The sequence below is a fragment of the Bos mutus genome, chromosome 7, assembly GCF_027580195.1.
Source record: "Bos mutus isolate GX-2022 chromosome 7, NWIPB_WYAK_1.1, whole genome shotgun sequence".
Classification (NCBI taxonomy): Eukaryota; Metazoa; Chordata; class Mammalia; order Artiodactyla; family Bovidae; genus Bos; species Bos mutus.
Genome location: NC_091623.1, coordinates 91,625,670 through 91,651,194, shown reverse-complemented (window position 1 = coordinate 91,651,194; position 25,525 = coordinate 91,625,670). Strand labels below are relative to the sequence as shown.

At 39.1% G+C, this 25,525-nt stretch overlaps 1 protein-coding gene across 3 annotated transcripts in view; it reads right to left on the bottom strand.

Annotated features, from left to right (window-relative positions):
* The window catches only part of LOC102266009 (protocadherin alpha-C2), a 209,522-nt gene that overhangs the window by 174,638 nt on the left and 9,359 nt on the right, over positions 1–25,525 (bottom strand). The window contains exon 1 of one of the 3 annotated variants that reach the window (XM_070374484.1): positions 19,509–22,002. The exons of 1 other annotated variant lie outside the window; for it this stretch is intronic. In XM_070374484.1, the coding sequence (XP_070230585.1) occupies positions 19,509–21,893 (2,385 nt within the window). In that variant the 5' untranslated portion in view covers positions 21,894–22,002. Of the gene's footprint in view, positions 1–7,217; positions 9,757–19,508; positions 22,003–25,525 lie in introns of those variants that run through there. One more of the 3 variants, XM_070374485.1, reaches the window with a different exon arrangement.

Here is a 25,525-nt window from a genome sequence, read left to right as displayed (position 1 = left end):
ATTTTAAGTGGGAATTAGAAGTGCAAATTATCCTCCATATTTTGTGTAGAGAACATGTGCATATATTTCTGTCACAAGATATGCTATTATATTTTGCTCTGATAAAAGACTGTAATTTTAAAGTAACAAATTTTACCCAAATTTTAAAGACCTTATAGATGATCAAAGTTCGTTCTTTCTTTGTTCAATGAACATCAACTGCTCCTAATAATGTTTCTTTTATTTAATAATGGAGGATGAAAATTTAGGAACATAATCTTTACAGCATTTCTTAATTTCTCTACAGCTTCTATTAGGTCTCCCCCTCAAAATGTTTTCCTTTGCATACTTCTCCATCACTGCAAAATCTTGTGGAATTTCTACCTATTGTGCTTTGCTGCTTTGATCCTTCAGCTGCTCCTAAATGACCTTATCCTTTTCTTTCGACTTCAAGCTCTTACATGATTTCATTAAAATGCTCTTATCCACTTCTAACATTTCAAACAAGACTTTTATTAAAGGTATTCCCCAATTCACATCTTTCTTCCTCTTTTCAATGGTTGTGATAATCATTTTTACCTATACATGCTGATAACTCCCAGAAAATAATTTGATTACAATTTAAAGGTTATGAAGATAAATTATTAATACTCCTCAAATTCAAGCCCTTAAATTCACCTTTTATTTAATAGCATTAACATTTTACATGTCACCTCTGTGGATTTTTTTTTTTAATTACTCCATGTCCCCTACTTGTCCTATTCAAAGTTGTAATATAGCCCATCTGTCTTTTCACATACCACCATATTTATCTTCATGGGTACACCTTTTATTGGATTGCACTAAACAAATAAATTCCAAGATGTTAGAATCACTTCTATGTGACCTGAGATGTGATCACAAGCCAACATTTCTGGTGTTATTTTTAACTATTTTCCAATATTATCTCTATTTTGCAGACAACATAGATCACTTACTTGCCTTCTTCCTCAATACAATCTTTGTTCAATTTTTAAAAATTATCTACACCTTTACCTGTAAAAAATGCTCCACTCATATCAAAGTTATGCCAAAATGTCAATTTTACTATGAATTCATCCTTACTGTCATCAACTGTAGATAATTAAACTCTTTCTCTAAATGATACAATGAAAGTCATAAAAAGATTTTTCAAATAAACACACACCAACACTCACCCTTCTCCAGAATTCTGATATACTTGTATAATCCTCACAGACAACTGTAATACAAAGTATCCCCAACATGAGAACACCTTACATAAATTACATAACATATCCTACATCTAATATTTATACTGATAAGTAGTAGTCCTTATCACTGACTTTCTATTACAATTATTTTTAGTAAGTAAAGAGTTCATTTGCTAACCAATACTAAGCCCCCCAAGCAAAAGATTCCTTTGCTTACAGAAAGATAAGCCTTGACAAAATCTATATTGCCATATAGTCTTGTTAGTTGAAAGTTTTCTATAGTGGTTAAGGTATTTCATAAATTGCTGCCCTAAATGAAGAGTCTCTTTGAATATCAACATCTAACATAGTTAAAGTATCAACTTTCTCTTTCTATTGAAGTTCCTAGCAATTTCCATAAGGTTGCTAATATAATCTGATTAATTGGAAGAGTAGCAATAATTCTATTTATTGGCTCCAGGTAGAAAATTATACAATGTTACTGAAATCATATATGCAAAATAAATTAATTTGGAAAAGGGAAATACTGGTCTCCTCATAAGAAACATCTTATATTTTTGTTCAGTTATTAACTCAAATAGTTCATTTAGTCAAGGAAAAAGATTATGTACAGAAAAAAAGCAGTTTATTAACAGCTTTCTCCCCAGCAAAGAAAAATTTTAGTTATAAATCAAAGAGTTTATATTTCAAAACTGAATTAACTTGATTTTTAAAAAGCTGACAACTGGTAACTACAAATTCACACAATGATGAGAATGCCTTCTCCATTTATAGGACTTCCCAAAAGTAATGAGGTATTAGAAATGTTTAAATAATATGTTATAAATATATTTAAGAATTAAATATATGTGAGAATATATAGAAATAGAAAAAGCAATAAAAAGGGAAATTATCATTTTGTCATATGAAATGTGGAATATTTATTACTGCCTTAGCCCACACTGTTTTTTCAAAAAGTGTAGAAAAATAGTTCTCTGTATTTGATATGAAGAGCACTATTGCCTACATCAGATAAAACGTATGGCTTTGTTGTAAAAAAATGTATTAGTAAACAATAAAGTCAAGAGGGATGTTTATATCATACAGTATTTTTTAATCTAAAAACAAAAGGCAACAATAAAAGCAAACGTCTTCTAACTAAAAAAAAAAGTTAAGATTTTCCCAGCTGTGGGAATTCACAATTATTTCTCACCAATATAATAATTTGTGAATTGAAAAATAAAAAATAAGAGCATAATTAATCATTCCTCCATTTAACATTGGTGTTGGGAATTATGATACAGCTGCAAAATGGGACAACATGGACTAGAAAAAAGAGTGAAAAATCTCCTTAAGTAATAGACAAACTATATTAAATGAATGAGGAAAGGAAAATCAATTCAAACATTATGTTTTAAAGTGGAAGAAGAGAGTTTATTTGTATATAAAAAATTCTCTAGGAGAATAACCAAGAAATTAGAACATTTGAAATATTTGAGCAGGTATATGGTGGAGAGTTCTGACAAAACATGGTCCACTGGAGAAGGGAATGGCAAACCACTTCAGTATTCTTGCCTTGAGAACCCCATGAACGGTATGAAAAGGCAAAAAAATATGACACTGAAAGATGAACTCCCCAGGTCGGTAGGTGCCCAAAACACTACTGGAGAAGAGTGGAGAAAATAACTCCAGAAAAAATGAAGAGATGGAGCCAAAGCAAAAACAATGCCCAGTGGTGGATGTGACTGGTAATAGAAGTAAAGTCCGATCCTGTAAAGTACAATATTGCATAGGAACCTGGAATGTTAGGTCCATGAATCAAGGTAAATTGGAAGTGATCAAACAGGAGATGGCTAGAGTGAACACTGACATTTTAGGAATCAGTGAACTAAAATGGACTGGAATGGGCGAATTTAACTCAGATGACCATTATATCTACTACTTTGGGCAAGAATCCCTTAGAAGAAATGGAGTAGCCCTCATAGTCAACAAAAGAGTCAGAAATACAATACTTGGGTGCAACTTCAAAAACAACCAAATGATCTCTGTTCATTTCCAAGGCAAACCATTCAATATCACAGTAATCCAAGTCTATGTCCCAACCAGTAATGCTGAAGAAGCTGAAGTTGATTGGTTCTATGAAGACCTATAAGACCTTCTAGAATTAACACACAAAAAGATGCCCTTTTCATCATAGGGGACTGGAATGCAAAAGTAGGAGGTCAAGAGATACCTAGAGTAACGGGCAACTTTGGCCTTGGAGTACAAAATTAAGAATGGCAAAAGCTAACAAAAGAGTTTTTCCAAGAGAACACACTGGTCATAGCAAACACCCTCTTCCAACAACATAAGAGAAGACTTTACTCATGGACATCACCAGATGGTCAATACCGAAATCATATTGATTGCATTCTTTGCAGCCAAAGATGAGGAAGCTCTATACAGTCAGCAAAAACAAGGCTAGGAGCTGACTGTAGCTCAGATCATGAACTCCTTATCGCAAAATTCAGACTTAAATCGAAGAAAGTAAGGAAAACCACTAGACCATTCAGGTATGACCTAAATCAAATCCCTTACAATTATACAGTAGAAGTGACATATGGATTCAGGGATTAGATCTGATAGAGTGCCTGAAGAACTATGGATGGAGGCTCATGTACAGGAGGCAGTGATCAAGATCATCCTGAAGAAAAAGAAATGCAAAAAGGAAAAATGATTGTCTGAGGAGGCCTTACAAATAGCTCAGAAAAGAAGAGAAACTGAAGGTAAAGGAGAAAAGGAATGATAAAAGCAGCTGAATGCAGAGTTCCAAAGAACAGCAAGGAGAGATAAGAAAGCCTTCCTCAATGATCAATGCAAAGAAATAGAGGAAAACAATAGAAAGGGAAAGACTAGAAATCTTTTCAGGAAAAAGAGATACCAAGGGAACATTTTATGCAAACATGGGCACAATAAAGGACAGAAATGGTATGGACCTAACAGAAGAAAAAGATATTAAGAGGTGGCAAGAATATACAGAAGAACTATACAAAAAAGATCTTCATGACCCAAATAACCATGCTGGTGTGATCATTGGACTAGAGCCAGACTAGAGCCAGGGAATGTGAAGTCAAGTGGGCTTTGGGAAGCATCACTATGAACAAAGCTAGTGGAGGTGATGGAATTGCAGTTGAGCTATTTCAAATCCTAAAAGATGATGCTGAGAAAGTGCTGCACTCAATATGCCAGCAAATTTGGAAAACTCAGCAGTGGCCAAAGGATTGGAAAAGGTCGGTTTTCATTCCAATCCCAAAGAAAGGCAATGCCAAAAAATGTTCAAACTGCTGCCCAGTTGCATTCATCTCACACACTAGCAAAGTAGTATGCAAAATTCTCCAAGCCAGGCTTCAACAGTTATGTGATCCGTAAACAATGGAAACAATGAGAGACTTTATTTGGAGGGGGGGTCCAAAATCACTGCAGATGGTAACTACAGCCATGAAATGAAAAGACACTTGCTTCCTGGAAGAAAAGCTATGACCAAAAAGACAGCGTATTAAAAAGCAGAAACATTACTTTGCCAACAAGTTAAAGCTATGGTTTTTCCAGTAGTCATGTATGGATGTGAGAGTTGGACTATAAAGAAAGCTGAGCACTGCAGAATTGATGCTTGTGAACTATGGTGTTGGAGAAGACTCTTGAGAGTCCCTTGGACTGCAAGGAGATCCAACAAGTCCATCCTAAAGGAAATCAGTCCTGAATATACATTGGAAGGACTGATGTTGAAGCTGAAACTCCAATAATTTGGCCACCTGACTTATTGGAAAAGACCCTGATGCTGGGAAAGATTGAAGGCAGGAGGAGAAGGGGAAGACAGAGGATGAGATGGTTGGATGGCCTCACCAACTCGATGGACATGAGTTTGAGTGGACTCCGGGAGTTGGTGATGGACAGGGAGGCCTGGCATGCTGTAATCTACGGGGTTGCAAAAAGTCAGACACAACTGAGTGACTGAATTGAACTGAACTGATTAAGTGGCTTGATGTTGGAGGTGGAATGGACACATTTAAAACATTTTAAATCATGAAATATATTTTATAATAATGAATAAAATTAAGCCACTAGAGCTAAAAATTTTAAATTATAAATATCAAACTCACCATGAGTATGCCAAGGCTAACATTTAACAAGACTTGAAAGAGTCATTCAATGCACAAATATTACTAGAAACACTAATTCAATTTCTGTACTGTCACCCTGCTTATTTAACTTATATGCAGAGTCCATCATGAGAAACACTGGGCTGGAAGAAGCACAAGCTGGAATCAAGATTGCTGGGAGAAATATCAATAACCTCAGATATGCAGATGACACCACCCTTATGGCAGAAAGTGAAGAGGAACTCAAAAGCCTCTTGATGAAAGTGAAAGAGGAGAGTGAAAAAGTTGGCTTAAAGTTCAACATTCAGAAAATGAAGATTATGGCATCTGGTCCCATCACTTCATGGCAAATAGATGGGCAAACAGTGGAAACAGTGTCAGACTTTATTTTGGGGGGCTCCAAAATCACTGCAGATGGTGACTGCAGCCATGAAATTAAAAGACATTTACTCCTTGGAAGGAAAGTTATGACCAACCTAGATAGCATATTTAAAAGCAGAGACATTACTTTGTCAACAAAGGTTCGTCTAGTCAAGGCTATGGTTTTTCCAGTGGTCATGTATGGATATGAGAGTTGGACTGTGAAGAAAGCTGAGCACTGAAGAATTGATGCTTTTGAACTGTGGTGTTGGAGAAGGCTCTTGAGAGTCCCTTGGACTGCAAGGAGATCCAGCCAATCCATTCTAAAGGAGATTAGCCCTGGGTGTTCCTTGGAAGAACTGATGCTAAAGCTGAAACTCCAGTACTTTGGCCACCTCATGCAAAGAGTTGACTCATTGGAAAAGACTCTAATGCTGGGAGGGATTTGGGGCAGGAGGAAAAGGGGATGACAAAGGATGAGATGGCTGGATGGCATCACCGATTCAATGGACGTGAGTCTGAGTGAACTCCTGGAGTTGGTGATGGACAGGGAGGCCTGGCGTGTTGCGATTCATGGGGTCGCAAAGAGTCAGACACGACTGAGCGACTGAACTGAACTGAACTGAACAAAATTTCTCAAATAGAGGCTTCCCTGGTGTTCTAGTGGTTAAGAACCTGCCCTGGAGCAAGTAAGCCTGTGGGCCATGACTACTGAACCCACGCTAAACAGCTCTCTAGTCGCAACTACTAAAGCTGGCACATCCTAAAGCCTGTGCTCCGCAACAAGAGAAGCCATAGCAATGAGAAGCCTGCGCACCACAACTAGAAGGTAGCACTCTCAGAAACTAGAGAAAGGCCAAAGGCAGCAAAGAAGACCCACCACAAACGAACAAAATCAAGCAAACAAACAAAACCAAATAATGGATAGTCAGTGGAGGAAAAAAGAGCAAGTTGACACGACGTGTTACAATATTTCTATGTAGTTACAATACTGGACTTTGACAATAAATGATAACACCAAGAATGTATCTTACAAGTATCTTCCTATAACACTTATTAAAATTTGAAAATTGAAATGTTCACTAAAAATTTAATTATGGAAACATTTTCTATGGTGAACTGAAAACCAGTTCATTAACTCAAGCCTTTAAACCTCATAAAAAGGGCATTGTTACTGAAATAAACAATATAGTGCAAAGCAGTTGTCTTCAACAAAGTAAATTTTAATCATAACTGTAAGTATAGAGAAATTAATTAGTACCAAGAGAATTTATACCTAAAAGGATACAATAACTACTTATAAAGCCATACTTTAAAAATGAAAAGAGAAGATAAAGGATATTAAATATTTAATACTAAATACATAACGAAAATCTGGAGAAGGCAATGGCAACCCACTCCAGTATTCTCGCCTGGAGAATCCCAGGGACGGGGGAGCCTGGTGGGCTGCCGTCTATGGGGTCGCACAGAGTCCGACACGACTGAAGCGACTTAGCAGTAGCAGCAGCAGCACATAACGAAAAATTTCTGTAAGGTTTTTGAGACTCACTGTGTCCGTAGAGATGGGACCCTGAGGCAGGCTAGGACTGAAGGCCATGAGGTCGGTCTTGGGCGGCCCCTCCTCAGAGCACACCCTCTGTCGCCTCTCCTGAGAGTAAGACCAGCTCTCCACTGCGTTGGAGCACACCAGCCTGGGCTTCCTGGGTCCACACGCGCCCTCGCTAGGCGGCGCCGAGCACCGCAGCGCCGTGTACAGCAGTAGCGTGAGCACCAACAGGCTGGATACCGCGCAGATGGCGATGATCAGGTACACGTTCACATCCACTAACGCCGTCTCTGCGCCAGCTGCACCAGACAACGCCCGCGAAGAGGCCTTGGGCGCCTGGCCGCTGTCCTCCAGCGATAGCAGCACGGTGGCCGTGGCCGTCAGCGCCGGCTCGCCGTGGTCCTTCACCAGCACCAGCAGACGCTGGCGCGGGGCGTCCGCCTCGTCCAGGGCGCGCGTCGTGCTGATCTCGCCAGTGTATAGCCCCACGCGGAACGGGCTGCTTGCGCCACCCGCCGCCGGCTGCAGCTCGTACGACAGCCACGCGTTGTAGCCCGAGTCGGCGTCCACCGCGCGCACCTTCGCCACCACGTGGCCCGCGCCCACCGACCGCGCCACCACCTGGCTCACCGCGCTGGGTCCTCTGCCTGACCCGGGCGGCAGCAGCGCAGGCGCGTTGTCGTTCTCGTCCAGCACGAACACCTGCAGCGTCACGTTGCTGCCCAGGGGCGGCACGCCCGCATCGCGCGCGCTCACCTGGAACTGCAGCAGCTCCAGCTCCTCGTGGTCCAGCGGCTGCAGCGCATACACCTTGCCGCTCTCCGCGTGCACCGACACATAGCTCGACAGCGCGCGCTCGCCCACGCGTCGCTCCACCAGCGAGTAGGACACCAGCGCGTTCTCCTGCGCGTCGGCGTCTCGCGCCGACACGGTGAAGATGTGGCAGCCGGGCAGGTTGTTCTCCTTCACGAATACGGTGTACTCTGGCTGCGTGAACGCGGGTGCATTGTCGTTCACGTCGGCTACCTCCACGGACACGCTGGTCGTGGTGGACAAGGCAGGCGAGCCCCCATCTCTCGCAGTCAGCACCACATCATAGTTCGCCAGGCGCTCACGATCCAAGTCGCTGTCCAGCACCAATGAATAGTAATTTTTGAAAGTGGACACCAGCTTAAAAGGAACATCAGGCGTCACAGAGCAGGTGACCTGTCCGTTGGCACCAGAGTCGAGGTCTGATAGACTGATCAGGGCAATGACGGTGCCCAGTGGAGCGTCCTCTTGCACAGGCAGAGATAGGGAGGTTATGACCATCTCTGGGATATTATCATTTTCATCCAGCAATTTCACTATTACTTTGCAGTGTCCAGTTAATGGGAATGAACTTTTATCAACAGCATCAATATTAATTTCATATAAATTACAGTCTTCGTAATCCAGTTTTCCTGTAACTGTTATTTCCCCACTATTAGAATTGATCGCAAATTTAGATTTTACATTGTCAAGAACAAGGTTGTTAAAGAGATACATTATTTCCTTATTAATACCCTCATCTGCATCTGAGGCGTTCAGTTTAATAACTAGTGTCCCATTCGGTGCATTTTCCAGTAATCTGACATTATAAACTGATTTATCAAATTCTGGAGCATTATCATTCGCATCCAAAACATTGATCAATAACTGAACTGTACCTGTTAGTTCAGGTTTTCCTCCATCAATTGCAATCAGCAATAAACGATGTTCTTGCATTTCTTCCCTATCTACTGGTTTCTTCAAAACTAGTTCTAAAAAGTTTGTTTCCTCTTCGTTTGTTTTAACATCCAAGTCAAAATACTCATTTGCTTGTAACTTGTATCTCAATTCTGCGTTTCTTCCGATATCCATATCAGACGCGCCCTCTAGCGGAAACTGGGAATCCGCTCTTCTTGACTCTAGTATAAATAGTGTTTGTTCTTGTCGCAAGAACCTTGGCGGGTTGTCGTTAATGTCCTTCACCTCCACCTCCACATGGAACACCTGCAGCGGCCGGTCCACGATCACCTCCAGGTGGATGCTGCACTCCGCTCTCCGCCCGCACAGCTCCTCCCGGTCGATCCGAGAATTCACAAACAAAATGCCATTCTGCAGATTTACCTCCAGAAGGTCTCTGCGGCCTTTGGATGCAATCCGGAAGAGGCGAGGCACCAGCTCTGCCAGCTCCAGTCCCAGGTCCTGGGCGATGCGGCCCACGAAGGTGCCGTGTTTGGCCTCCTCGGAAACCGAGTAGTGGACCTGGCCGCTCCCCGACTCCCAGGCTACGAGGAGCAGAAGCGATAGCAGCAGACGCTGAGATCCTGGACTTTTTCTCTGAGAATATACCATCGCAAATTTGTATCAACTTTCAAATACCTATTGCACTACCATATAGCTCTTGGAAATTTAATTCCCAATTTTATACAATTTTGTATTTGCTCACCTTTTATGCTTCAGCAGCAGAGTGAAAAAATGGAGTGGCTCTTTTCCTTTCTCAGGAAAATAAACTCGCTGTAGTCCTTTGTTGTTAAAAATAAAAAAAAACTAAACTTGCGGTTTCCAGCGCCATCATGTGGAGGAAAGGGGAGTTATTTTACTTTGTTATGCTTTATTTACCTTACATTCGTTAAATATTTCCCAGTTTCAACGTCTCATTATATTCCTTATCTCTAATCAAATATATAATTAAATTTTTAATAAAATGTATCAAATTTAAGTAAAATACTGCAGAATCAATACTATTCAAGTTGTGACACCCAATCTTTACTAGAATGATTTGTATTGGCCTATTCTGTATATTTAGGGTTTGTATAGTTCCTAATGGACTTTAAAAGTTTTAGATTTTTTATATCTTTCTGTATTTAAATATTACTTACTAAAATTACCGATTTTTTTCTCTACTATTTTGATGGGATGCTTGTATATTAGTCTTTATATCACTCATAAAACAAGTTTATATTCCTATTTGCAATATTTAATATTGGCTTTTGTAATGTTATTTTCAAAGTAACAAGCTATGTGAATAGAATTCGTATCTGAGTTCCATTTGGAAGTCTGATTTTCAAATTGATGAAAATTTATTGATTTCCTTTTTCTTTATATTACCTACTTACTTTTAGTGTTAACTCAAAAACTGTAATGTGGACATGACACTATTTGCAACTTAATACATCTAGCACAGGACAGAATACAGACAAGCATTTCTTCAAGTTGCTATTGCTGATAAATCAGATTGATATAAATTGTGAAAGCACATATATTTTCTTTTATGTAGCAAATCAAAATCCTAATGTTGTTTGTGAGATATATTATTCTATAAAATATTTGAGTTCCAGTAAAAATTGAAACATGGAAAGAAATCACATTATTAATGTTAACTCTGTTAATTTCATCTCATTCTACTGCTCCATTTTATTTGCTACACGGACTTGGAGTTCACTTAATAAATATGGCCAATATAAAACAAACCTACTTTTCCTCTTAAAAAAGTTTAACATTCTACTTAAGTATATACTCCCTCAGTTCAGTTCAGTCTCTCAGTTGTGTCCAACTCTTTGTGACCCCATGAATCACAGCACACCAGGCTTCCCTGTCCATTACCAACTCCCAGAGTTCACCCAAACTCATGTCCATTGAGTCGGTGATGCCATCCAGCCATCTCATCCTCTGTTGTCCCCTTCTCTTCCTGCCCCAAATCCTTCCTAGCATCAGGGGCTTTTCCAATGAGTCAACTCTTTGCATGAGGTGGCCAAAGTATTGGACTTTCAGCTTCAGCATCAGTCCTTCCAATGAACACCCAGGACTGATCTTTAGGATGGACTGATTGGATCTCCTTGCAGGCCAAGGGACTCTCAAGAGTCTTCTCCAACACCACAATTCAAAAGTATCAATTCTTTGGTGCTCAGCTTTCTTCACAGTCCAACTCTAACATCCATACATGACCACAGGAAAAACCATAGCCTTGAATAGACGGACCTTTGTTGGCAAAGTAATGTCTCTGCTTTTTAATATGCTGTCTAGGTTGGTCATAACTTTCCTTCCAAAGAGTAAGCATCTTTTAATTTCATGGCTGCAGTCACCATCTGCAGTGATTTTGGAGCCCCCCAAAATAAAGTCTGACACTGTTTCCACTGTTTCCCCATCTATTTCCCATGAAGTGATGGGACCAGATGCCATGATCTTAGTTTTCTGAATATTGAGTTTTAAGCCAACTTTTTCACTCTCCTCTTTCACTGTCATCAAGAGCCTTTTTAGTTCCTCTTCACTTTCTGCCATAAAAGTGGTGTCATCTGCATATCTGATGTTATTGATATTTCTCCCAGCAATCTTGATTCCAGCTTGTGCTTCTTCCAGCCCAGCGTTTCTCATGATGGACTCTGCATATAAGTTAAATAAGCAGGGTGACAACATATAGCCTTGAGGTACTCCTTTTCCTATTTGGAACCAGTCTGTTGTTCCATGACCAGTTCTAACTATTGCTTCCTGACCTGCATATAGGTTTCTCAAGAGGCAAGTCAGGTGGTCTAGTATTCCCATCTCTTTCAGAATTTTCCACAGTTTATTGTGATCCACCCAGTCAAAGGCTTTGGCATAGTCAATAAAGCAGAAATAAATGTTTCTCTGGAACTCTATTGCTTTTTCCATGATCCAGCGGATGTTGGCAATTTGATCTCTGGCTCCTCTGCCTTTTCTAAATACAGCTTGAACATCTAGAAGTTCATGATTCATGTATTGCTGAAGACTGGCTTGGAGAATTTTGAGCATTACTTTACTAGTGTGTGAGATGAATGCAATTCTGTGGTAGTTTGAGCATTCTTTGGTATTGCCTTTCTTTGGGATTGGAATGAAAACTGACCTGTTCCAGTCCTGTGGCCACTGCTGAGTTTTCCAGATTTGCTGGCATATTGAGTGCAGCACTTTCACAGCATCATCTTTCAGGATTTGAAATAGCTCAACTGGAATTCTATCACCTTCACTAGCTTTGTTTGTAGTAATGCTTCCTAAGGCCCAAATGACTTCACATTCCAGGATGCCTGGGTTTAGGTGAGTGATCACACCATCATGATTATCTGGGTCATGAAGATGTTTTTGTACAGTTCTTCTGTGTATTCTTGCCACCTCTTCTTAACATCTTCTGCTTCTGTTACGTCCATAGCATTTCTGTCCTTTATTGAGCCCATCTTTGCATGAAATGCTTCCTTGGTATCTCTAATTTTCTTGAAGAGATCTTTAGTCTTTCACATTCTGTTGTTTTCCTCTATTTCTTTGCATTGATTGCTGAGGAAGGCTTTCTTATCTCTCCTTGTTATTCTTTGGAACTCTGCATTCAGATGCTTATATTCCTTAAATATTAAAAAATCATCTTTTCTTGTGAATATAAGAGGGGCCAGGAAATCAATAATTCTATTACTTAATGCTTTACATGTAAAGCATAAACTCCAAACACATTTTTTAATGTTGGTATAAGTCATATGTGGAATTAGATGTATTTTGTGTCCATGTATAAAGCAAATATGGAAAAGTGATACTATACAAACTAGCTTGGAAAGAAATAAGATTACTAGAAAATACAAAGTCAATTGAAATTAACTTGCTTCTCAGTATTCAAAACAGTAATGTAAGGACATCAGATAATGTTACTGACTTTGTTTCTGATACAGTCTTTAAGAGTACATTTATCATTTCCTTTAGTTTTTGAAAGATTTCTTAGCATTCAGAACATCCAAACACTAAAAAAGCTAAACAGTAATCAAATTTCAGAGCTATTTATCTAACAGTCACTTACAAGGATAATTTAAAGTATTTTAATATATAATAAGAAAAAATTATAATATCTGAGTTGAAAATATCATCAGTTAATGTTGATTCACCTTCTATTATGAAACCGTGATTGATGTGGATCTACAAAACTACAATAAAAAATTTACTGTTGAGAAAAGTAAATATTAAGTATTTGAAAGCCAACTGATAGTGTGATATTAACAATGCATGCATAGTATTTTACAGAATATTTTCAGTAAATATTTAAAACTTTAAAAAATATACTTAATGGAGAAAATGCCATCAATAGTATCATATGCTTCTTTCAGCTTGTAATTTTTTCACATAAATATATACAGGAGAAAATAAGCCTCTTGGCTTTTGAACTGTCTTCATATCTTTTAGACTGCAGAGTTTTAAAATTATCCTTTGCATTTGTCTTTCATTGCTCAACTCTTGTTTTGGAGGTTATTTTTTCAACAAGTGTAGCCTCTTTACTTGTAATTCCATGAAATCTATAAGTAGAGGAAATTCTTTAAATCTTTTTCCAATCCATTCTTTCAATTAAATATTATAGCTTATTACTACATAGTTTCTGGAAATTTTTCAGTTATACTTATGTATGCCCCATGGCAAAACTAAGACTCCTTTCCTGACAATGAATTTAGATTAAGGAAACCAAATAGTATTTTGAGATATCTCTGCTTAATTTACTGAGGAACATTCAGGAAAACAGTACACTAGAAAATTTAATTTTGTATTGGAGTCTAGATGACTTTCATTTCCTACAAAACTCCAGAATAAAATTTTAATAAGCTATATTTCTCACCTATGTGTAGAAAATTATGTAAGTCTACCACACTGTTGAGATATAACAGGTGAAACTGAAGCAATCTTTTAAAGGTTTGTAAACAGTTCATCCTCTTGCATCAAATATGAACAAAAGGTTTAATTATATGTAGAAAATAATTTATCCAGTTACCCCACATAATATGCATATGGTACATATTTTTACATTACTTTTGTAATGGTTCAACCTCCCAACAAAATATTGTGCTAAAATATTTATGTTATATACACATTCTGAGGAGACCTGAGAGTAAATTTTAAAGTACCTCTGAGGGAATAAGGAAGCTAAATTAAGCATAGTTTTTACTCACAATCCTATTGCCTTCATTTTTCCCAAATGAGCTCATTTAAAAATGGAAAGAGACAATAAGCTAAATTTAAGCACTTTTGGTTCTATTCTATGCATTCATATTAATATTCATGTGGCCCCAATTTTTTTGTGTGTCTCCAGGCCACAATTCAGTCTTTATTAAATTGAAAGAAATTATAATCTCTGAGGTCATATCTTTTAAAATTCCAGGCCAAGTGAGTGGAAATGTGATGAGATGCAAGATTCTTAAAGCATTAGTAAATATCCAGGATAAGAAAGAAGGAGGGAAACTAAACAGCAAAAAATAAATAAATTCAGTAAGCTTGGGTCTTAGGAACAAAGGAAAGAGGAAAGGAGGACAGAAAAAGGGTTAAAATAAAGTACAAAACCCTTATTCTACTAACTTAGTATGAGACTACAAAATAGACCTTGGGTTAAGTAGAAGAGATAAAAATAAAATCTTCAGAAGATTTGTAATGACAGACATCATTGTAGTAGATAAAAAAGGAAAAGATATAAAATATTACCTCAACTCAAACTTTTCCATAAATTTCTAAATGCATATCTATCAGGTATTTATAAACTCTTTATCCATCTATAGAGTAATATAACTACATCTAGAATAGTTACAGCTTCTCATGTACAATACCCAGAACTCAATACAAAATTATCAGGCTTACCAATAAAGAGAATCATGAGAAAAAATGAACAATAAAACCCACAAACAGATGATCCAATTATTACACTGATATGACAGACCATAAATAAACTGTAATTAAGGTACCAAAATAAATACATAATAAATTATTTCACCAGAAAAAGATAATAATCAATGTTTAGATTCAATTGATGACTTAATAAGAGGAATTTGCTTAAGTATAAGATTGGTCAGGATAAAAATATCCATCAGGTAATAGCAAAAATGATGCTGAAAAAATAGACAGGGGCATAGAAGATATAAGAGATATGGTGAAAAGATTTAACACACCTATTCCTTGACTTAAAGAAGAGAAAGAGAGAAAAACATGAGGCAGAAGGAATATTCAAAGGCAGACTGCTGGAATTTTTCCTATACTGATGAAAGACATCAAACCACATATTCAAGAAGCTTTAAAAACTGCAAACAAGATAAAAATCAAAGAAAACTAAAGCTGAGCATAAAGCCCTTGGAAATAAAAAACAAAGAAAAATTTTACAAACCAGCTGGACAGGGGAAAAAAGGTTTTACTACCTGAACAATAAACTTGACAGCTGTCTTCTCAAGAGACTATGGAATGTCATCTTAAAAGCAATGGGGTGGGGGGAAATAAATTACAACCTTGAACTTGATACTCAACAAAACTATTTTTCAGAAGTGCTGGCAAAATAAACATATTTCTCATATACCAAATATTAGAGAATTCTTTACCACCACTAAAAAATATATAAAATAATTTCTTCTTTAGTTCCCCAACCAGGGATCTGGGCCCTCAGAAAGGAAAGCACAGAGTCCTAACCACTAGACCACCAGGGAATTTCCTCATATGTACCATGATTAAAGAAAATAATTTAAACTTAGAGCTGATATTTATTATGATAACAAATGGCAATTATCTAAGAATAAATCTTATGAAAGATGAATAGGACCTCTACACAGGAAATTATAAAATATTAAGAAACATTGTAGGTTATTTAGATAAACAGAGCATGCTCATGAAGTGAATGTCTCATGATTGTAAAGATGTCAGCTGGTTTCATGTACAATGCCCAGAACTCAGTACAGAATTATCAGGCTAATATAGCTAATTATCCTGACAAAATTATCAGGATAATTATCTATTATCTCAATAGATATGATGCAATCCAAATCAATACCTCACCAAGTTGTTTTTATGGAATTAATATATAAATCTAGGTTGAATTAAAGAGACAGCATGACATTAATGGAAAAAACAGTCAAATTGATTAGAAAAACAAAAGCAAAAAGACTATGGTTATATAAGGAACAACTGTGGAACTAATTATTTTTAATGGTCTTGCCTCAGCTGAACATGTTTGGCAAAAGTTAAGCTTGATCCCTGGGTCTCAGCAAAGACAAAAAATTAAAATTAATTTCATATGTAACGTGAACAAGAAAACAAAAGACACAAGAAATTATCTTCAGAGGATAGAATCAAGAAGAAAAAAATGGTAAGTTGAACTTAACTAAAATGAAAATTTCTATTCACCAAATGACAAAAGAATGAAAAGACAAGTCACAGTGTGGAACAATGCAGAAAATCAAGAAAGGGGTCATATCCAGAACATAAAACTTTTCAAAAAGAAGTAGAAGGAACTTCCTTGGTAGTCCAGAGTTGAAAGTCTGCCTGCCAATGCAGGGGATGTGAGTTGGATCTCTCCTCCAGGAAGATTCTACATGACACAGGGCAAATAAGCCCATGCACCGCAACTACTGAAGCCCTAGTGCTCTAGGGCTTTACTCTCCAACAAGAGAAGCCAGTACAATGAGAAGCTCATACACTACAACTAGAGAGTAGCCCCCCTCACCAGAAACCCTAGGTGCATCAATGAAAACCTGGTACAGCAAAAAATTAATTTAAAAAACAGTAGAAGAATATAACAGAATAGGAAAATAGGCAGAAGACTTGAACAGTTATTGCACAGAATAGGATATTAAAATGGCCAATAATAATACAAAAATGTGCTCAACGTCAATTACAAATTGGGAAACATAAGCACATCTAGCAAAATGGCAACAATGTAAATTAACAATGCCAAGTTTTCCAGATGATGAAGAGCAACTGAAACTCATACAGAACTAACAAAAGTGTGAACAGGTAAAAGCATTTGGGGAAATTGACATCAATTAAAGATACCAATTGATTGACATTATCAATTAGTGATACCAAGGGCGCAATAAAGGACAGAAATGGTATGGACCTAAACAGAAGCAGAAGAGATTAAGAAGAGGTGGCAAGGATATACAGAAGAACTATACAAAAAAGATCTTCATGACCCAGATAACCACGATGGTGTGACCACTCACCTAGAGCCAGGCATCCTGGAATGTGGAAGTCAAGTGGGCCTTAGGAAGCATCACTACAAACAAAGCTACTGGAGGTGATGGAATTCCAGCTGACCTATTTCAAATACTAAAAGATGATGCTGTGAAAGTGCTGCACTCAATATGCCAGCAAATTTGGAAAACTCAGCAGTGGTCACAGGGCTGGAAAAGGTCAGTTTTCATTCCGATCCCAAAGAAAGGCAATGCCAAACAATGTTCAAACTACCATACAATTGCACTCATCTCCCACACTAGCAAAGTAATGCTCAAAATTCTTCAAGCCAGGCTTCAACAGTATGTGAACCATGAACTTCCAAATGTTCAAGCTGGATTTAGAAAAGGCAGAGGGAACAGAGATCAAATTGCCAACATCCGTTGGATCACAGAAAAAGCAAGAGTTCCAGAAAAACATTTATTTCTGCTTTATTGACTATGCCAAAGCCTTTGATTATGTGGTCACAACAAAATGCGGAAAGTTCTTAAAGAGATGAGAACAACAGATCACCTGACCTGCCTCCTGAGAAATCTGTATGCAGGTCAAGAAGCAACAGTTAGAAACAGACATGGAACAACAGACTCGTTCCAAATTGGAAAGGAGTACATCAACGTTGTATATTGTCACCCTGCTCATTTAACTTATATGCAGAGTACATCATGTGAAATGCCAGGCTGGATGAAGTACAAGCTGGAATCAAGATTGCCGGGAGAAATATCAATAACCTCAGACACGCAGATGACACCACCCTTATGGCAGAAAGCAAAGAACTCAAGAGCCTGTTGATGAAAGTGAAAGATCAAAGTGAAAAAGTTGGCTTAAAACTAAACATTCAGAAAACTAAGATCATGGCATCTGGTCCCATCACTTCGTGGCAAATAGATGGGGAAACAATAAAAATGGTGAGAGACTTTATTTTGGGGTGCTCCAAAATCACCGCATATGGTGACTGCAGCCATGAAATTAAAAGTCGCTTGCTCCTTGGAAGAAAATCTATGACCAACCTGGCGAGCATATTAAAAAGCAAAGACACTACCCTGCCAACAAAGGTCCATCTAATCAAAGCTATGGTTTTTCCAGTGGTCATGTATGGATGTGAGAATTGGACTATAAAGAAAGCTGAGCATGGAAGAATTGATGCTTTTTAACTGTGGTGTTGGAGAAGAGTCTTGAGAGTCCCTTGGACTGCAAGGATATCAAACCAATCAATCCTAAAGGAAATCAGTCCTGAATATTCAATCCTGATGCTGAAGCTGAAACTCCAATACTTTAGCCACCTGATGCGAAGAGCTGACTCATTTGAAAAGACCCTGATGCTGGGAAAGATTGAGGGCAGGAGGAGAAGGGGAAGACAGATGATGAGCTGGTTGGATGGCATCACCAACTCAATGGACATGAGTTTGAGCAAGCTCTGGGACCTGGTGAAGGACAGGGAAGTCTGGCTTGCTGTAGTCCATGGGGTCACAATGAGTCAGACATGACTGAGCAACTTAACTGATCAATTAAAGGAGAAGATAAGTACAGAGCCTATGTTCCACTAATCTCCATCTTAGCTAAATAATACAGAAAAGTTTGTAAATAGGCATTGAAAATTTTACAAATATACTGATGGCAGCATTAGGTAAAATAGATACAAAGAGAAACAATGTGAAATTCTCAACAGAGTAACACATACCCTATTCCTAAAACATACTTTAAAGAAAGAAAAAAACTATTAGAGATAATAAATTAACTCCAAGTACTTAAGGCAATATGGATGACTCCACAGAATAGTGAATGATAAATATGAACACAGAAACACAAGCACACATACAACACATTTTGTGCAATTCCATTTAGAAAAATTCAAGAAGCAAGTAAAAATTAATCAGCTATAAAATTAAAGCTGTGGCTACATATGGGGGGAAGAGGGAAAAGATATTTGGGAGGTACATTTGAGTGTCTTCTGGAGTGAAGGTAACAGTTTTCACTTTCAAATAGTTGATTAAGCTGTAGTATTCTGTGTACTTTTCAATGATTTATAGGCAAATAACAAGAAAAGCTTTTTAAAAGTTGATTACAACTGAAAATAAAGATGAAGATAGAAATCACAACATTTATAACCCTAGTTATATAAATATGCATTGAATAATGAATATTAAAAACAAAACAACATATATTGCCTTGGTGTCCTATTACTCTAAAAGGTTTTAGTTTAAAAGGGGATGAAAGAAAAAGTAAACAAATTTAGTTCAGAGAAATTTAGTTTTGAGAAAGTTTTTAAGAAGAAATTGATAGAATTAAAGAATACCCAGACTTCAGAGTAAATAAGGATATTTATAAACTAACCTTTGAAGGAGAATCCACAGTTGCTGGCTGCTGATCCTCCCTGTCCCCAGAGTCCGGAACACTGGGACTGAAGGCCATGAGGTCGGTCTTGGGCGGCCCCTCCTCAGAGCACACCCTCTGCCGCCTCTCCTGAGAGTAAGACCAGCTCCCCACCGCGCTGGAGCACACCAGCCTGGGCTTCACCGGCCCGCACCCGCCCTCGCTGGGCGGCGCCGAGCACCGCAGCGCCGTGTACAGCAGCAGCGTGAGCACCAACAGGCTGGACACTGCGCAGATGGCGATGATCAGATACACGTTCACATTCACCAGAACAGCCTCCGCTTCAGCCGCGCCAGACAATGCCCGCGAAGAGGCCTTAGGCGCCTGGCCGCTATCCTCCAGCGACAGCAGCACGGTGGCCGTGGCCGTCAGCGCCGGCTCGCCGTGGTCTTTCACCAGCACCAGCAGGCGCTGGCGCGGCGCGTCCGCCTCGTCCAGGGCGCGCGTCGTGCTGATCTCGCCGGTGTACAGTCCCACGCGGAATAGGCTGCGTGCGCCACTCGCCGCCGGCTGCAGCTCGTACGACAGCCACGCGTTGTAGCCCGAGTCGGCGTCCACCGCGCGCACCTTCGCCACCACGTGGCCCGCGCCCACCGACCGCGCCACCACCTGGCTCACCGCGCTGGGTCCTCCGCTTGGCCCGGGCGGCAGCAGCGCGGGCGCGTTGTCGTTCTCGTCCAGCACGAACACTTGCAGCGTCACGTTGCTGCCCAGGGGCGGCACGCCCGCGTCGCGCGCGCTCACCTGGAACTGCAGGAGCTCCAGCTCCTCGCGGTCCAGCGGCTGCAGCGCATACACCTTGCCGCTCTCCGCGTGCACCGACAGATAGCTGGACAGCTCACGCTCGCCCACCCGCCGCTCCACCAGCGAGTAGGACACCAGCGCGTTTTCCTGCGCGTCCGCGTCTCGCGCAGACACGGTGAAGATGTGGCAGCCTGGAGGGTTGTTCTCCTTCACGAACACCGTGTACTCGGGCTGCGCGAACGCAGGTGCATTGTCGTTCACGTCGGCCACCTCCACGGACACACTGGCTGTGGTGGACAAGGAAGGCGACCCCCCGTCTTGAGCGGTCACCACCAATTTATAGACGGACACTTTCTCGCGATCCAAGCTGCTGTCCAAAACGAGTGAATAGTAGTTCTTGAAGGTGGACACCAGCCTGAAAGGGACGTGGGGCGATAGTCTACAAGTCACCTGCCCATTGACACTGGAGTCGAGGTCAGACAAACTTATCAAGGCAATGACGGTGCCCAGTGGAGCGTCTTCCCTAATTGGGAGTGACAATAATTTGAATTCCATTACTGGGGCATTATCATTGGTGTCTTCAACTTCCACCATAACTGTACAATGGCCAGAAAGTGGCGGCTGCCCCTTATCAATGCCCTCTACAAGAATTTCATAGGATTTGGTTTCTTCAAAATCAATATATCCCTTTACCATAATTTCTCCAGTAATTGGATCCATGTAGAATTTGGATTTCACAGTGGGTAAAATATCAGCTGAGAATGAATAAATAATATTCCCATTCAAGCCTTCGTCTAAATCTGAGGCGTTAAGTTTAATTACCAACGTTCCGTTAGGAACGTTTTCTAGTAATTTCACTTCATAGAGTGTTCTGTCGAAAGTCGGGGCGTTGTCGTTGGCGTCCAGCACTCTGACGAGTAATTGAACAGTGCCAGTCAGCTCAGGTTTGCCGCCATCAGAGGCTGTAAGGACTAAAAAAATCTCCGGAGCTTCTTCTCTGTCTAAAGGTCTCCTTAATACCAGCCCAAGACGTTTTACCCGCTCCTCATCGGACGGTTTTTCCAACGAGAAATATTCATTGGGACTCAGCCTGTAAGTCAGCAGAGCGTTGGCCCCAATGTCTGCATCAGAGGCGCCCTCTAGCGGAAACCGAGAGTCAAGCGGCCTGGATTCAGCCATAAACAGAATCTTTTGTGTTCCTGGGAACACTGGAGGATTGTCGTTAATGTCCTTCACCTCCACCTCCACATGGAACACCTGCAGCGGCCGGTCCACGATCACCTCCAGGTGGATGCTGCACTCCGCACTCTGCCCGCACAGCTCCTCCCGGTCGATCCGAGAATTCACAAACAAAATGCCATTCTGCAGATTTACCTCCAGAAGGTCCCCGCGGCCTTTGGATGACACACGAAACAGGCGCGGCACCAGTTCCACCAGCTCCAATCCCAAGTCCTGAGCGATTCGGCCCACAAAGGTGCCGTGTTTGGTCTCTTCCAGGACAGAGTAGCGGAGCTGGCCGCTCCCAGCCTTCCAGGCTGCGAGGAACAGAAGTGAGAATAGCAAACGCCGGTATTCCTGGCCAGTTCCCCAGGAAAACTCCATCTCATGTCTTCAGTGTTTTGTTGTCATGAAGAGAGTCTTGTTTCCAAACGAAGCACTACCTCCTGACCGTTCAGTCCAATGCCATTGCAGCCTCCATTTTTTCAGTGGTGGCTGTAGCTTCTTTACCATAAGAACAGGAGGGATTTCTTTCTTTCTTTTTTTTTTTTTTTTTTTTTTTTTTGCTTTATGGTATCAATTTTACGGTACAGAGCGACATCATGTGGCTCAAAACCGTAAGTAACAGATTCTGGAAATCCATACTATGAACTGCTAAGTCTTCATCTTTCTTTCCGCCTTCCCGTGGATTTTAATGCCCTTGGAGAATAGAATCACAACTTTACACTACTGCAGCACACATTTTGCGCTACTGATTGACTGAGTGTGAGTTTCACCACAGGAGTAGATTTCACTTCAGTGGAAATACTTTTTTCATACAAGTTTTAAGTATTTACAGAGACCCAACTATAGTTAACACTTTATACAGTTGGCAAAGTGTTGACTAGGAAAATTCATGACATTTTTGTGTTCCTGAGAGTGAAGAAAGGTAGTCATTAATGATGACACTATTCATCATTGGATTTTACATTCTGGTTATTGAAGACTTCAGAGAATACATCTCTAGGAAAACTCTGATCTCAGAGATAGGTAGTTGAAAGGGAATTTCAAAAAATATTCAAACAAGGAAGCAAAGACCATCAGCACTTAATTGAGAGTCTTTCTTAAATAATGTAAGGGCTGAGGGCAATGAAGCTTTAACAGGAAAGTAGGATATTGCAGTATACATTGTGTTGGAAAGTATTCCAAATAATTTCATTCCCTGGAACCCATTCACCTCCCATGAACAACACTGGTATTCTCATTTTGGTTCTCACGGTTTATAAACACTTGCTTGTTCTTTTTTTTTTTTTTTTTTTTTTGCTTGTTCTTCAGGACCTAATATGCTTCAACTTCTGTTTCTCCTACAGTGCTCATATAGTCTAGCCAAAGTGGACAATTTCCTGCTTCCAATAACATTTTTTGCTAAACAAATATACTCATTTCATTCTCTGCCTAAGTAATATCCAGCATTTCCAAACTCTTCTAAAAGCAGTCTTCCCCCATTATATAACAACTTAAAACTTCCTTGACCAATAAAGACTTTCATGATTAAGCCAATTGGGCAGGCATCTTTACTTTCTTTTATACTATAGCATCTAGGTCAATCACATTAGCCATTTATTACATTAATTTCTCTTTTGTAGGTATTTGGGTATATGTATCTAATCATAAATTTTTGGAATGTAAACTTTTAAAGAGAATATTTTACCATAATATTTTAACATTCAGAATACTTATTGAGTAGTTAGTGAATATTTACTGAATAGTTTGGTTTTCTTCTATTGCTTAAATGCATTAAATTTCTTCTATTGCTTAAAATGCATTAAATTAAGGTGATCATGTAGCTAGTTAAGAAAATACGATGTCTCAGCAACCTCTATAACTTTCCAGAGATAAAGGAAATATTTTCCTTAGGCACTGCTCTATGTAAGATATATTTCAATTGCCATATTGAAAACATGGATTTCAGGTTAGTTTTCTTTCTAGTTCTTAGCAAGCATGATCCTTGAGACATTAATAGTTCTGATGGTCAATAAGGCATTCCCAAATAACAGAGCACAATATACTCTCCACACACACACACACGCACACACACATACACACACACCAATATAGAAGGACATAATGGTAGTTATTTTCAAACTTTGACTCTTCTGTTCATAAGCCGTGTATTCCATAGTTGTCTAGGACAAAAAACATCAGTCTAGGACTTCCCTGGCAGTCCAGTCATTAGGACTCTTCACTTCCACTGAAGGGAGCAAGGGTTGGATCCCTGGTTAGAGAACTAAGATCCCCAGCATGTGCATGGTGAAGCCAAAAAAAGAAAAAAAATTAAATCTAGTGAAAATAGCCCTAGGCTCCCATTCTAGGAAAAGCCAGACTCCTCACCACCATCATTTTTTTCTGAATTAAAACATAAATCTGAAAACATAAAACTGAAACTAAAGTAGTTTCAGTTATAGGACCCAACCTGTTGACTTGTGCAAAATGATTGGTATTAAACACTGAAACAAAGTAAAAGAGAATCCTTGACCATTTACTCCATTTTGCTAATAATTAAATAAATAGATAAGGAAAGCAGAAGAATAGAAAGGATATTTGGAAACTATTCAGTATTTACCTGGTATAGTAGCAACACATCTCTAAGGGGCAAAATTCAAAAGTTTTAAAAATGTCTTATTAGCTGAGACACATGTTAGTCAAAAATTTGAAGAGGAGAACTGAACTTGAAGACTGAAGTCTCATATCCTGGAAGATAAGAACTCTGGATGACCCTATTATTTACAACAGGATGAAAATGATACCTAATAAAATAAATAGTGAACTGAGGTTGAACATGCTGTGGCTCACACTTGATGGACAGGGAGTCACAAAGGACAGAGCCAGAAAGTAGAAATGGAAGTGGGAAAATGCAGGATTTTCTGTTTTATATGTTAGCCGCCCCTACAATGTCATTGAGTATTAACCAGGTTTTACCAATGAAACTTGAACAAGGAAGTAGAAAGTTGTAGAGTACATACCTTGTGTAGAAAAGTATTCCATACAATTAGAATGGAATACATGGGAACACATTCCCCTCCCATGAGAAAGGTTGGTGTCTTCATTTTTATCTCTAATGGTTTGAAATACTTGCCCATTCTTCAGTCATTAACATGCCTAAGCTTTAGTTTCCAGTGGCAAAGAAACATCAGTGGGAGTCCACCAATTTACTAGGAGAACTGAACAAATATCAATGAATGGTATGAATGGAAAATAATTTTACTTCCAGTTATTTGGAACTTTGTACTTACTATACGACACACATTAATGGGTTGGTATTCAGAGGAGGTCACCAATAATGACATTGAACTTTTCGGATATTAGCATCCTTAATATTGTATGTAAAAGAGATTAATGACAATAAGTTTTGCTAGTAGTATGGCTTTAAAATGAGATGTACAGTATTTTTCCAACACTGTGCAGGTAGAAAATAATAGTTCTTAACAAGACTAATAATACTCTTCCAAAAGCAACATTTTCTAAATGATGATATAATAAAGGGAATATTAAAATTTCACTTCCTGTTGATTTCTTAATGCTCTCTAATAAAAAGTAGTAAGAAACTGAAGAAAAAGATACAATTCTAAAAGCAATAAATTTACTATTCTAGCTTTTTTGCCCAATTGGAAAACTAGGAACAATACACAGTATTGCAAAATGTGAGCACAAAAATTAAAACATCATGTTCAAGTAGAAAGAGGAAGTGAGAATCCAAATAAATAGATAAATGAGTAAAGGGGATCTATAGGAGAGAACAGGTTTAAAAAACTAAATGGGCCAGTGACATTTGGACTAACATCTACTCCAAATTTCAAATGAAAAGTATCATTAGCTATTGAAGCATTGTACAGGAATTAGTACACCACAGTTAAAAGTTAAATATTGTAAACAATGCAAAATACCCTGGAAAAATCTATTTTATCTATCCAGACTTTTAGCAATATAATAATCCTCCAGCGATTTTTAAACACTGGCAAGTATGGTACTCACTTATT